At 43.3% G+C, this 15,159-nt stretch overlaps 1 protein-coding gene across 2 annotated transcripts in view; it reads right to left on the minus strand.

Annotated features, from left to right (window-relative positions):
- Positions 1–1,302: 1,302 nt before the first annotated feature.
- LOC138265683 (alpha-1,4-N-acetylglucosaminyltransferase-like) overlaps positions 1,303–15,159 on the minus strand; it is a 410,672-nt gene continuing 396,815 nt past the window's right edge. For both annotated transcript variants that reach the window (XM_069213614.1, XM_069213613.1), the window contains exon 4: positions 1,303–7,413. In XM_069213614.1, the coding sequence (XP_069069715.1) occupies positions 6,823–7,413 (591 nt within the window). In that variant the 3' untranslated portion in view covers positions 1,303–6,822. The remainder of the gene's footprint in view (positions 7,414–15,159) is intronic.

Here is a 15,159-nt window from a genome sequence, read left to right on the forward strand (position 1 = left end):
GGTTTAGAAGCAGTCCACATCTATACCTTTGTGTTTGACGGACAAAGATGTGGCAAAGGAGATAGGCTATTGAACTTTTCTATTGGAATGATGTTAATCAACACACTACTGCCTATAATGAAGGTTATGGGGTGACCGTTGACCTGTAATTTTAGGACAGCGTCCAAATGAATTTTCTCACTTCATTTGGTTATTCTTTTTTAACTTTTGATCTTCTTTGCAAGTAGATAAATTACTTGCTGCTCCTGCTCACAGATCAGCAGCATGTTGATCTGCTCTTTCTTCTGCCTTTGCAGCCATAAGCATTTTCTCTAAACTGAGTGGCTCTCTCAACATGCGTCTCCTGAAGGAATCTGAGGGGCATGGCTTCTTCATCATTAAAGTCACAGAACTTACAGTGTTTGAGAAGTGCATCAAGTTTCTCAACAAAGGTTGAAGATGTTCCTCTCATAGTCAACATTTATCATCGGATTGACTTTGGCATCCAACTCTTCTTTTATCTTTTGGTATGATGTTCCATCAGCTTGTGAGACTTACTTTAAACACTTCTTTCACTCCATCACTGGCAAGGTTTTTCAGATATTTTATGAATTTCTTGTTGTCTTTTTCTCCTAATACATCTATGAAGTCATCAAATGTTTCGATCCATGCAGTCCACCAGGTGCCAATGTTCTGTTTCTTTGCTGCATCAAACAATGGTGGTGACTTTAGGAATTTTAGCTGCATCATACTTTGCACTTCCTTCCATCATCATTGAGAGCACATGCTGTTCAGGCAGCATTCTTCTCTCAAAGCAGGATCAGCAACCTTTTCACATAACACCCTGCTGTTTAGGTCTGTTTGTCTCATCCGATTCAAGGTCGTATGACACTTTAGTTGCCTGTGCCAGTAAGTAAGTTTCTGTTTGTATACTGGGTCATCATTGCCTTTAGCATTTGCTTTGTATTGATGATGGCTCTGTGTTATGGCACAACGCAGAGCCATCTTTCAGCCTTGCCAGGGGGTTTTGGCAGGCATTTCAAATGTGCTCCTCTGTGGGGCCTTCAACGTCTTCAATTCTTTTGTATGGGTTGAAGTAGCTCTTTGACTCCACATACACCAACCACAGACCGCTTTGCATTGATTTGAGGTGCATGTGGCACACACAAGCAGTTTACTGCACTTTTGCAAACTCTCAGAGACAGCAACTTTGTTTCTTCAGGGAACGGATCTCACCTTTGTCACCAGTTGTAGCATCCTCCCCAGCCCGGCAGCATCAAAGTGAACACGCCACACACAGAGCTCTATAACAGATGCCTTTATTCTTCAACATACTTTCACGTTCCGCTCACATTGCATCATAACTTTCACAACTACACCTTAACACCTATCATCAGATTACATAACTCCTGTTGAGCATCCACTAAGGGCCGCGAGAGTCCTAGCATGCATGATATCAAAGACACTACAAATAATGGTGGTGGTATTTGCCATAGTCATACCAATAACTGGTTTACTAGTGAATCTTAACTCTTTTATCAAGCAGAATTTAATCAAATCTATGGCTGTTTTGTTCTACTTAAAGGACCAACATAGATTTAACAGAAAGATTTTGCATAACTATGGTTCTGAGGGACATTTCTCAAAACAATTACTTTTTTAGTTTGATACACAAATTTTCCAAAGTTCTGGGAGCCAGAGATTGCTTCATACTCACATATTTACCTGCTTCTACTGTAGCTGGAGTGATGTACCTCCATCTGCCTTTAACAACCATGTGCAGATACTGAAAATGTTAGAATTGTGTGATTTGAACTAATGCAGGGCAGACCATTTCCGGAGTGCGGAAAGACATGATTTCATCCACTTCCAGATAACTTAGAGCAGAGTAGGATGTTCTCCATGTAGGGGGGCTGATTTTATTAGACCTTTCTCGTTCAGACAACTTTACAGTGATTTGTCTTTCATTTATATTTCATTGATCAATTTGAACTTCATATTTATTAAAAGCATTAATTTACTTTTTACTCACTGATACTAATTTGAGGGTATCGAATTTCAAACCTTTACATACATACAAAACAAGCTTTATTCGGTCAAATAACCATCAAAGCGCCATAATACAATTTAAATTCAAAATTTAAAACCTATACAAAATACAAAAGCATAAAACGAATAAATACAATCTTGAACTTCATAGCTCTAAAATAATTGTATACCTAATGTTCCATCAGGAAGAGTTATTTAAAAAGCAACTTCGTATATATGTCATGCGACCACAAGAAACTTACTAACTGCGAGAATTAAATAATTGGAAATATCGCTTTTTAAAACCCTTATAGCTGTACAACATTGATTCAGACCCAATTCTCGACACATCTGCAGATCCATTGTGACCGAGGAATGGAAGAAGCAGGACAAAAAAACATAAAATGTTCAACAGTTTATGAGCTACCACAGCATGCTGGGCATAAATCAGAGAAGGGAGTTAATCCCCAGGTACTTGTTAAAGACATCAACGGTAAGCTCCCAAAACGGAAGCGAGCATATAGGCCCTTACCCAATAAATATGGTTCATACTGGGGATACCACTTAAAATCAATAAATAGATTGGTCAACCGACCATATGATTTGCAACAGATTTAAAATACGTCTTTCGTAAGACCAAAAGTCTGTTTTCAGGATAATTTTATGAGAATTTCCCAAATTTTGTGGGCTCTCCCATAAACTTCCCAGACCCAGAATATGAAACCAATTAGATGCATGTCTAAACCAATGGATGATAACCACATTCGGTCTCTTTAATAAATCAAGAAGGGAGTCCCTGTATATGGCAAGTTTCGGGAACAGTCCAAGAGTAAAGGTCTTAGAGCTATCAGATCAGCTATACGATTGAACCCTAAATCCAGAAACATTGGGGTCAAGGGTGTGCTACAAGGGCACACAATTAAAGCCCTGGCAAAATTATTTTCACCCACAGTTAATCTTTTACTGTTAGAGAACCCCTATATCTCAGCACCATAGATGGCCGCTCCCTGCGCCTTTGCCAAATAGATTTTAAGAGCCGGAGATACAGCTTTGGATACAGAGCTTTTGTAAAAGCGCAGGATAGCGGCCACTCTATGCTGGAGGAGCCCCGCGCTTTTGCTGATCTGATCCTCCCAGTGTAATTTACTTGGTATCCTCACACCCAAGTAATCTATTGAACTGACCTTACTTAAGGGAGTCCCATCCAAGTTGATAGTGCATCTCCTACAAGGTCCAGGACCGAACACAATTAACTTAGTTTTACTGACGTTCAACTCCAACCCATAGTCCATAAAAAAATATTTGAATCTATCAACAAGGATTTGAAGACCCACAGGGGTCTTGGAAATGAGAAGAGAATCGTCAGCAAAGAGTAAAATGGGGATATTCTGCTCATTCAGTGTGGGAACGTCATTCTGACAGGAGATCAAAACTTGCAGCACCTCATTGATAAATAAGGTGAATAAAATCGGGGCCAGGACACAACCCTGATGAACTCCCCTCTGAATAGAAACATTTTCAGTCAACTCGCCCTGATTACCCCATCGCACATGCTCATATGTATTTTCATGTAACCGCTGAATTATATTATTTGAAGTACGCAATCTATGTAATACTTCCCAAAGTTTTTCTCTTGGGACCAGGTCAAAAGCAGATCGTAGGTCCACAAAAACAACATATAAACGTTGCTTAGCAAGGACTACATATTTCCAGTATAAAAGCACCAGCCTAAAAACCTGGTCTATCGTACTGGTTTTTGGGTGAATGCCTGCCTGTAACGAGGAGAGGGCGTGATGATCTTGAACCCAACCTATTAGCCTCCCCACGAGTTATTTAGCAAAACATTTCTGTAAATTATCAATGAGGCTAATAGGTCTATAATTAACTGGAAGATTTACATTAGCCTTTTTATAAATAGAGATAATTTAAGCCTCTTTCCAAGTACTCGGGATTGCATTGCCTGCAGCAATTTTATTTGCGATCAAATTTATATACCAGGACCATATAATTGGCTCTGATTTATATGGATCTCCCGGTAACTTATCCGGACCTGGTGCTTTGCCTGATTAAAAGGAATTGATTGCAGCTATAGTTTCCTCTAAGGAAAAGATGATACAGTCCTCAGAGATATAAATACCCGACCCAGATGAGTCAAGGCTAGTGTTCAAACTGGCCAGTCATAGGGAAACAGAATCACAAATTTGGGGATTGCAAGTTGAAGAGTTACAGGAAGTAACATAGAGTTCGGTGAAATGATCCACCCAACTCTCGGGTTGTATATGATTCCTATTATTACTCCTGCCCCCTCTTTGTCTTTTAGACAAGAATTTTCAAAACATCATATTGTTATTAGATTTTGATGCATCAAGCAGTTCCCCCCAAATAGAATCTTCACATGTCTTTTTTGCTTACAGTATAGCCTCCTTATATGTACGTCTGGCTAATTGAATCTCCCCCAGGGAGCCAGTCATAATTGCAGTTTTTAGTGCAGCCTTAGAACAAACTTCATTAAACCATCCATTACTATTCATGTTAGCATCACAAGGCTTAAGACAAGAGTTTTTATAAAAGAATATTTGTAATTTCTTCAACATATTATCATGAATATTAAGAATAGGAATATTATTGGCTTCATGCTCCTCATAAACTGCTATTTCATCGACAAACAATTTGTAAATCCCACCTTTCACATAGGGTTTAGACATCACCTTTGGCCAACAAACCTGTGTATGATTATTGTTCAAGAGTGGAGATGGAATCACTGTATGTTGATTGTTCTCTGTCCTCCTAAATACATCCCCATGCAGGGTAAGAAGCAAGGGATTATGGTCACTCTCACACCGGGGTTCCACCTTCATCTCCTTTAATAAAGACCACAACCTGACGTCTACTAGAAAAAATCAATAACACTGGTAGACATGCCTCGTCTGAATGTGGGGATTGGTTAACTGTGGAATTCCCCAAAGTCCATCTTCTTCAGCCGTTAATTCACTAATCAAGATAGAAGGTTCAAAAGTACAGTTCAAATCACCTGCTATTATTAAAATGGTCGAGGGGTGCAAGGTGTCCAAAAATTCAGACAATAAAACTCAAGTCTGGGACTCCGAGCCCCTTTCAATTTTTTCATGAACCTTAACGGTTTTAAAACTAAGGGCCTAATTTGGAGTTTGGCGTACCAGTTAATCCACCCAAAATGTGAAGGGTATCTGGTTCGTCTTTATACAAGTGTGCTATATCCCATGGCTCTTGTAATAAGGTAGACAAGATATCTGTTATGTGTGTGCCGGAGTACCCTGTCCTCCAACCTCTACTTCAGGTCCAAAATTACTCTCTGTGTTCCCTGTAGAGCCTAATGTGCTTCTCATTATTTAAATGTATTGATTTGATGACTAGTCTCAGCTGTAGATCTCAGATCATGAGGTAGCACTTTCTGGGCCCCAGTTTTACAGAAAGAAAGTGCCTCAACTGAAATACTTTCACTAAAATGATCCCCACAACACTGGTGGGCATCTCTCAATTGAAATGGTGGTCATTAGTTGGGTGTCAATAGTGGTCATTGACATACCTGTGGGTTGTCTACCCATCTATCAATGACTAAATGACTGTTGCTGGGAAAATTAACCATTAGGATCACTTTGAAAGATTTAGGTGAAAGTCTGACAGAGGTTCTTCTTGAGTTGAGAAGGGTTCATTAGATCTTCTCCAGTGAAAGCTCGATTTCTAAAACATATAGACATATAGGCTCTCATTATGAGTCTGGCTGTCCTAGACCACAAGACTTGTGGTGAAATTCGGACCGCTGTGGTTGTGGCGGTCTGACCACCACATTACGACTGTAGCAAAGCCGCCACAGTCCAACTGCCGACACTGCCAGGTTGCCACCAGTTGACAGCCTGGCAGTCTCGGGCAGTTGTAATCCGTGAGGTTGGTGCTGCATGCAGGGCCGCCATGGGGATTACGACTCCCAATCCTTTTTATGGCTGTTGGACCTCCATGGAAAGGTTGGCAGAATGGGGGTGTCGAGGGCCCCCTGCACTGGCCATGCACTTGGAATGGGCAGTGCAGGGGCCCCCATGGACAGCCCCGTTGCACTTTCCACTGCCCCCGAACCTGCGGCACCGCCACAATGTTAAGGCCCTGCTTCCCTCTGGGCTGGAGAGCGGAAACACTGTTTCTGCCCCTGGCACAGCAGGAAACTTGTATTAGGGCCAGCGGTGTTCTGGCCGCACTGGAGGTCAGATGGCAACTCGTAATGAGGGCCATAATGTTAGGACCAAATTCAATGAAGATTGTTTCATTTCAATGCGATGTACTCTTCTCTGGAGTTCGGCTACCAGAAAGATGTTGAGTGGTAGGTCAAGGAGAGATAATTTTAATGGAGGAGGTATTTATTACACCTGGGGTGACAGTTGCAACAATGTCAAGGCTCTGTTGTTGTTTTTTTAACTATTAGTGTACCCTTTTAAGAGAAATAGATACAACAATAGTGAGTTTATGAAAACCCTCATGCAGAAACAGTATAGCGAAAAAAGCTTAGGAGATTAATGAAGTGTATGCAATATCTGAAAGTGATACTGCATGTGACATAAAAATCAAACAAGCACTTATTATGTTACACAGTGGGCATGTTGTCCAGTAGTATTTTTAAAACGTTCTCAAATATTGAAAAAAATCTTGCTTATCTATATGTGAGAGGCAGAAATGCTCTTCTCGTGGTGTTCAATTAGGCCAAAGGAAGTATCATTGTTCTTAATATAATAATTGTTCCACAATCCAATGGATATAATGACCTTATAGGTGATGCTGTGAAAATGTTCACTTTAATTTAGAAAACTCTTTTTCTCTGCTATATATATTGGGACAGTGCTGTCTGTAGAGACGCTCTGCCAGAGAATTGCTCCCAATAATCATCTTGCTTTTCTTGTAATTCATAAAGTTAAAAAAATGAAGACCGTAAGAGCCCACAAAAGTGTATTTAGGGTCCCACGGTTCAAAAAACTTCTCCCAGCTGTGTGGTGGTATGGGATAGAATCTATGGGGATGCAGATAGGAGAAGTTGTAGAACTTGGAATCTCCTCCACCCGAATCCATCTTGGGGAGCTGTCCCAACCTTTGAAGTACTCTTGTCACCAGCTGTGGCCCTTGATAACCCCATTGTTGACCCTTATAGTTCACAGCAAATTCCTTCATACAGTCCCACAGAAAAGGTTGAAACTGATTGAAGCCAAATATTCCATTACTGGTGTGAGTCATTGTGTAGGCACAGACAAGAAATTCTTCCTCTGGGATGGGCCTGATGGAAATGACATCTGTGTCAAAGTAGATTCCGCCATACTTCCAGACTAGAGCCAACCTGCTGGCATCTGAACTGACATGGGTCCAGAATTTTTCAGTGGCTGGATTCACCTGCAAAGGAGAGGTAATAACCATCAGTATCAAATTAATTTTGTTCTCCTTCTTCCCCCCTACAATGGATCCTGAACCATACTTATTCATGTTTAACAATGTAGCACAATGTATTTTCTGTGCAAACAGGATGCTTGAGAAGGGTTTGCTCTAAAACCAAGCCACAGTTAACATGCTGAAGCAGTAGGGAATGGTGACAATCTCTACATAAGCAATGAAGGAGGTAACATACTTTCCATAAATACTATGACCCTGGTTAAATGATGACCCCTATACAAGGCAGAGCATGTTCAGTGATGTGAGTTCTGAATTTCCTGCTAATTGTCACTCCTTACTCTATACCCTGTGTCAGTTTTGGGTGGTCAAACATGCAAAAATGTATCTTGGACCTGGAAAAAGGTCAAACACTTGAAATTTTCGGCACGTGTACATAGGTTTCACTTTGCGAGTTGTTAATAATGAATCTTTGTGATTATTAGGAAATTGCAAAAAGCTATGTACTAATGTGACTTTGACAAATGTAGCAATTGCCAATGGGGGTTCAATTGACTTACTTCATTGATATTCATGAAATAGGTCTCAATTTGCGACCCATTAGTAACCGCTAAAAACACAGTGATGGTGGTATGCTGGGGACAGCAGACCACCATGTCTGTGTTTGCTTTTAAATAAAGCAACACTTTTTTTTATTAAATGCAGCCCATTTTCCTTAAAGGAAAACAGGATGCATTTCAAAAAGAAAAATTAAACTTTCCAGTTTCATTTTCCTTAAAAAACGTTTTTTCATGCATTCACAAAGGGGACGAGGTCCCTTGGGGGCTCTTCCCTTTAGCCAATGAATTACCACCTTCTCTACAGAGTCGGTAAATTATGACTGTATTCCGGTCGCAAAACATTCATACATACCAGTGTGATTCAGTATTAGGAAGGGATGCCCTAAACACGCCCCTTCCTAATACCAAATCGCAAAATGCGATTTAGTAACAATCATGACCAGAAAAATGCTTGGTACATCTGGCACTTGGGGCCATAAGTATGAAAAAATGGCCTTGCGAATCGCAAATAGCGATTTTTAAGAAATCGCTATTTCCAAGTCACAATTGGCCGTGTAACAAAATTGCAATTTGGTAAAAAATCGCAAATTGCGAGAAATTTCGAGAAAGCACACCTGGAGGAGCCTGATGACATCACAAGCAGGAAATTAGTCATCCCAGGCAGTGTCAGGTGCCACACCCAAACCAGCATCCTGAGAGAGAGCAGCCCAACCACACAGAGCAGCACTCAGAAGGAGCCAGCACACCTGAGCAAGGATGGACACCCCAGGCCAAGCACAAGAGAAGGGAGAAAGAAAGCGCAAGCTAAAATTCAGCGAGCAGGAGCGTGAGGTGCTGACTGAGGAGGTGGTCAGGAGCCATGACCGCCTTTTTGGAAAAAGCTCACTCCAGGTGCCTGAGAGTGAGAAAATGAGACTATGGGCGGATATACAATAAAAAATCTGCCGCAATTGAAGTGGCACAGAGCTCCGTTGAAGAAATCAAGAAGAGGTGGTATGACCTGCGGTCCTGTGCGAAGGAGAGGGTGGCAAGGAGACTGCAGGAGTCCAGGGGCACAGGAGGCGGTCCCCCCACAGAGGCACCATGCGCAACATTGGAGGACCTAGTCGAGTCAACACTCCTCCCTGAAGCTGTGACAGGGGTCACAGAGATCGACACCTCCGGCACACCAAGTACCAGCCAAGGTAAGTGCAATATTGATTTGTAACCCCATATGTGTATGCACAAAAGCCCCTTAGGAATTAGCAAGTAATGTAAAACATTGTGAGAAGTAGTCCAGTCCACATCTTAGAAGGAGCACAACAATGCATTATGGGAGTGGCAGTCCACAACCCAGAGCCAAAAGTAGCACATACAATGTATTTAAGTAGAGTGACACCCAGAGGAACACAACACACACAACACAGTGTAGAGAAGTACCTGTACCTTTATTACCATTGTCTGACCGTAAATGTAACATACATAACCAACATGCTGAATATTGTCGTTGCAGGTGGGCCAGGCCCAGCAGCCACAGCATCAGCATGGGTAGGCGAGACTGACACCCATCTGGCCTCCGATTTAAACACCAGTGGGTCCCTCAACATTGCGACTGTTCGATGCAGGCCAGGGCACTGCCAGAGCTCACCAACGACTCAGATGAGCAGCAGGAAGGGACAATTTCCTCATCAGCAACAGGCAGGCGCAGCCAGATGCAGGAGGTCAGGTGTCAGCAGACCACAGCACCACGCAGGATGGCAACAGATTCCGGGGCACAGCAGCATGAGGGAGGTGAGGGTCCCTTCTTCTTCGGTGGGCTGGAAGCTGCTATGTTGCAACAGCAGCGCCTACAAAATAAGAGGATCCTCGGATTAGAAAAGAACTTGCGCAAACATAACCGCAACATGGTGGGCCTGCATCGCCAGCTTGACTCCCTCAATAACAACATAGTACAGCTGTGGTAGGGACAGGTGCAGGCATCACAGGACACCAGAGACCTCACAAGTGCTGTCCATGAACTCTGCCAGGAGCTGCGCCATGGGAGGGTGAGCCAGCGCAGACAGAAGCGCAGATTTAGGAACATGTTTGGCAGCTTCTGTCGTTCGTCTAACAGGGTGGCAAATTCAACTGCACTGATTGCCCATCGTGCAGTGGCTACACAAGTGGAGGCAGCACACAGCAGCAGGGATGTTGTGAATGGACTGATGCAGATCACCAATGTGATCGAACACATTATGGGACCAAGGTCAGCCACTCCGAGTGAGCTTGCACTGGGGGACACTGAGGACAGTCCAGCCTCAGCAGTGTAGCTGTACCAGCATTGGACACTAGAGAGCGCAGTGCCAGGCACAGCACTGCCACTGAGGCTGACAATAGAGGTGCCAGTGATGTAACTGGGCATCCGAGTGGTGTGCGTGGCCACAAAAAATGACTCTAGCTGCCAGTGGACTAATGTTTTCACTAGAAGTAATAGTGCATTACTCAGGTCCTTCATTGTTTTGAGTTTCTCACTTAATCCTTTTTTATTATTCCTCACACGAACATTAACTGACTTAAGGTAATAAATATATTTCACTACAGGTACAGTTGTCAGAGGATTTGTGTCATTTATACTCACGTCTGAAATGGTTGTGTGTGATGTCGGCACGCCTTTGCCTTCCCTCTGCTGCACTGGTCCTGTCTGCTGGATGTAGGGGTGATATATTGATATAAGATAGCACAAGTAGCCACTATTCTACATGTCGTCTCTGGACTGCACTGTAGTGCCCCTCCACTTTTGTGGAGGCACCGGAAGCAACTCTCCAGCAATCCAAATGTGCGCTCCAACACATTGCTGGTTGCCCTGTGTGCTGCATTGTATCTCCGTTCAGCTGGTGTTGCAGGATTGAGGTAGGACGTCATCATGTAGGTGCGCACTGCGTAAGCACTGTCTCCTGGAAGGGACAGAGGGTATGATGAGTAACTGTGCCATCTGACATTAGCACGCCATCAATGCGCCATTGTATAGAGGCACAATACCTAGTAGACATCCTTCACCAAACTCCCCAGCTAGCAGTCGTGTGTGAATCCCGCTGTGGCGAAAGATGTACGAATCATGTGAGCTCCCTGGGTACCTGGCCACGAGATCAGTAATGATGTAGGAGGCATTGCATATCACCTGTATATTCATTGAATGTTGGTATTTCCTGTTGCGGTACACATACTCTATGGCGGATGGTGGACAGATTGCCACATGTGTCCCATCTATGGTACCTAGGACGTGGGGGAACTGTGCTATCTGGTAAAATTCAATTTTTGTCTGCTGTATTTCCTGTTGGGTGTGGGGGAATCTGATGTACTGGTGTAGTTTGCTCAGCATGGCGTTGAGAAATGTATTGAAAAATCTGGAGAGGTTACTCTGTGAGACCCCTCCAGCTGCTGCTATGACCCCTTGATAGCTCTCTGAGGCGAGTAGGTGGAGGGAGCATAATACCTGCACATGGGTGGGTATGCTGTGAGTCCTTAGTGTTCTGCGCTGCAGTATGGGTTGTAGCTCAGCTATCAGATCATGTATCATGGCGGACTTCAACCTATACCTCTCACATATTTCCTCCTCTGTCAGGTTAAAAAGTGTAATGCGCACTCTGAAAATGCACACCTGTCTCCTCCTCCCTCTCCTCAAACCTGCTAAGATCCTCATCCTCCTCACCATGACGTAGAGTGCAGCCATTGTTGAAAAGAGTCTGAGGCATTCTGGGCCTCTTTATATAGGTTGCACCTGGTTACCACCTGGTTTCAGTTAGTGGTATTTTGCATGTGCAAAATGCCATTATGCGAAAAATCGCGATTTGCGATTTTTTGATGCATTTCTTTGCGACTTGGATTTTGCGAGTCGCAATTTGCTCCTCGCAATTTCCTACTGGAAATACCGAATCGCAAATTGCGACTCGCAAAACTAGGTTGCAACGCATCAAAAATCGGAATTTTTGCGATTTCTTATTTTTGGTCTGTGAATGCCTTTCATGCATCGCAGACCACTTTTTTGCACTCGCAGACGGACGAATTTTGCGATTCGCACTGTTTGCAAGTGCAAAAAAGTTTCATACATCTGGCCCTTGGTGCTGTAAATAACGATTCTTCATGTTATTTACCATTTCCAAATAAAAAACCTGGACTAAGATATATTTTCCAAATCTGGAAGACCCCTTACCAGGGTGGTAAACAACTTAACCCAATTTGGTCCGATTGTAATCAATACCTATGTAAACTTAACTCAAGAAGACATAAAAGGTAGTAAAATGTTTTGAAGGTTGCACATTTTATGAATGTAGCTTTTAGTCTACAGAATACAGTCTGTATATGTTCTGAAAAAAACTGCTGACGTTTCAAGCTTAACACAGCTGTGTGTTGTAAAGGTGTGCTGTTGAGATACCTATTCAAAGGGGCCTCAAGAGAAAACTGCAAGTGCTCGTAGTGATTAGTATTAGCAGCAGTGATTTTGTTTCATTGTGGTATTAAAATCAAAAAGATATAAAAAAAAGGTGATGGATGTACCTCATTAATGTAGCAGAGGACCATGTATCTCACAATGGTGACTATGGCCTTATAGATCTTAGGGGTCTGTTGGCTCATCCAGCCCTAGTTTAGTTGGTAGCTCCCTCAACTGGGGCCAAGTGTCCCATATGTATGAGGTATCAAGTTGTGTTCATTAATATTACCCGGTCTTGTACAAAGTGCTAGTGCAGTTTTAGTGCAATTTGCTCCATTAGACTTAAAGAGAGGGTGGAGCCACCTACGCCTTTTCACTTCAAATTTCTTACAAAACAGGGTGAAGTGGACCACATTGTCTACCTCGCAGGAGTGCAGTCACAGTACTCGAGTCCTGCCGACAGCCTACACATACGTACCAAGTAACCTCTTAGAGGCAACACACCAGTCTATATTTAATGCAAAGAAACCACTTCAATTCAAGATACTACAGATCCAAATAAGCTGGAGGGGCTGGCTTATAGACATTGATAAAGTAATAACTTGTGATTGAATCGGGCCTATGTTCCTGACATAACCTCCTCTTGTTAAATTCCCCATATTGCTCTTTTACCTTAACCGCAGTGTCCTTGTTAACTCCACCCGGATCCTCCTAGAGAGCCTCTAACCAGAGCTTACACAGGGTTCTTTTGACATGAGTTCCCCATGAGCGCCCTCCTAGTCAACCACTCGCAATGACCTCTTGATGGGTATCTAAATACACTGCTGCCACAGGATTGCAAACTAACCTCACCCAATATATATTATTGGCCTGAAAGCTGCTAACTCTGACATCGGCATCAAATGTAGCTCTGCAAAGAGGGCCTTCAGGGGAGTACCCGTCCCTAGCCCCAGTAGAGATCCCAAAAAGTTATTTTTGGCTATCTCTAGCACACTTATATCAGTGTATCCCCAGAGTTCTGCTCCATAGAGTGCTGCAGCCACTGCTTTCTGGGCATATGTTTCCAGAATTATGCTAATATTTCCTCTCTCCAACTTTGTTCTTAAACTTCAATATTGCCCCTGCTGCTTGCTTAAGGACTATGGCTGCCTTCTGAACTTGGCGGTCGCAGCTCAAGTTCTCTGAAAAACGCACACCTAGGTAATCAAAGTGCTTAGTAGCCTCAATTGGCATGTGGTTGATGGATAGATTCCGCCTGAGACTGGGGGAGTGTTGCAGGGTCATCCCCATGGTCTTCTTGCAATTAATAGTTATTGATTTTTCCTCACAGTGTTTAACAAAACGGGCAAGTAGCGTATGGGCCGAGTTCTCAGTGTGTGCCATAAGTCCTGCATCGTCTGCAAGGAGTAACATTGGAACCCTCCTACCAGCAGCAACAGGGACATCTAGCTGATCCACAAAGAGATAGTCAACCACATCGTTCAAGAAAAGGCTGAAAAGTAGGGGGGCCAGGACACAGCCTTGCCGAACACCCTTTTGTACTTGAAAAGGGTCTGTGCCCTTCCCCGCCCATCCCATATCTCACTCTGGCCTTATTATCTGTGTGCAGTGCTGCTATGGGTTTCACTAGGGGGGCATCGACCCCTAGGTCCATCAATGACCTCCACAATTTGCCCCTATCCACTGAATCAAAAGAGGTTTTCAGCTTTATATAGACCAAATACAGAGAGGACCTACTGACTACTGTAAATTTATATGAAATCCAATAGAGGCAGATGATTTTGTCAATAGTTCCAACTTGAGGTCGGAAGCCAGCTTGAGCTTTTGTTATCACAGCCTAGGCATCAGCCCACCCCTGTATGGGGGTTAAGTAGGACTTTCCCTAGAGCCTTCCCGGCTCCATCTAGTAGGGAGATTGGCCGATAATTAGTGGGACAGCCTCGATCGCCCTTCTTATAAATTGGAACAATAATAGCAGAGCGCCAGGACTGAGGAACTGTACTACCCTCAAGGGTAGCATTAAATACCTTGGTAAGTATTTTAGCCCAGTAATAGTGTGGCTCATGATAAAGATCCACGGGAACCAGATCTGGGCCCGGGGCCTTATTCCTCTTCATTGCTCCCACTGCTCTAATCACTTCTGGGATTAAAATTCCTATTTCACTAGTGGTGGCAAAAAGAGTGCCTTGCCACTGTCTAGGGGCCAAGGGATCATCCACATGAGTACTATATAATGTACTGAAGTTGTGAATCAGGGAGCTGGGCCAATATGGGTTTCTACAACATTGGCTGTCCCCTTCCCTACTCTAGCTGCTAGTTCCCAGAATTTATTGGTGTTATGGTCAGCTATGGTTGCTCTGAGTTCAGCCCACATTACACTTTGGTACAGCCATTTCTTAGTTGCTAGCAGCCACTTATAGTCTCTTCAATATTCTTTACATTTCATTTCACTAATTAAGCTAACATGGCACTGTGTTAAGGCAAGCAAGACTTCTCTTTTTGCTTTGCACACTCCTTATCAAACCATCCGTCATGTCCTATCTGCCCTTTTCTGATAATACCATCTGATTTAATCCATGCTGGTTTAGACCACAGAGCCCCCAGTTCCCTTGTCAGTAAGTCATAAGCAGCCAGTATCAGAGGGCTGTTGTTAGACGGGGCGACTATGATAGACTGTCCATAGTTGGCTATTATGGGTTCTAGCTGCAGGAGTCCCTGTCAATACGTCTCACCATCCCATCATATTCTTCTTCTGCAGTTGGACATAACAATTTCCTTCTTGTGCAGCCCCGGGGCCTTTCCTGC

This window comes from Pleurodeles waltl, chromosome 11 (assembly GCF_031143425.1).
Source record: "Pleurodeles waltl isolate 20211129_DDA chromosome 11, aPleWal1.hap1.20221129, whole genome shotgun sequence".
Classification (NCBI taxonomy): Eukaryota; Metazoa; Chordata; class Amphibia; order Caudata; family Salamandridae; genus Pleurodeles; species Pleurodeles waltl.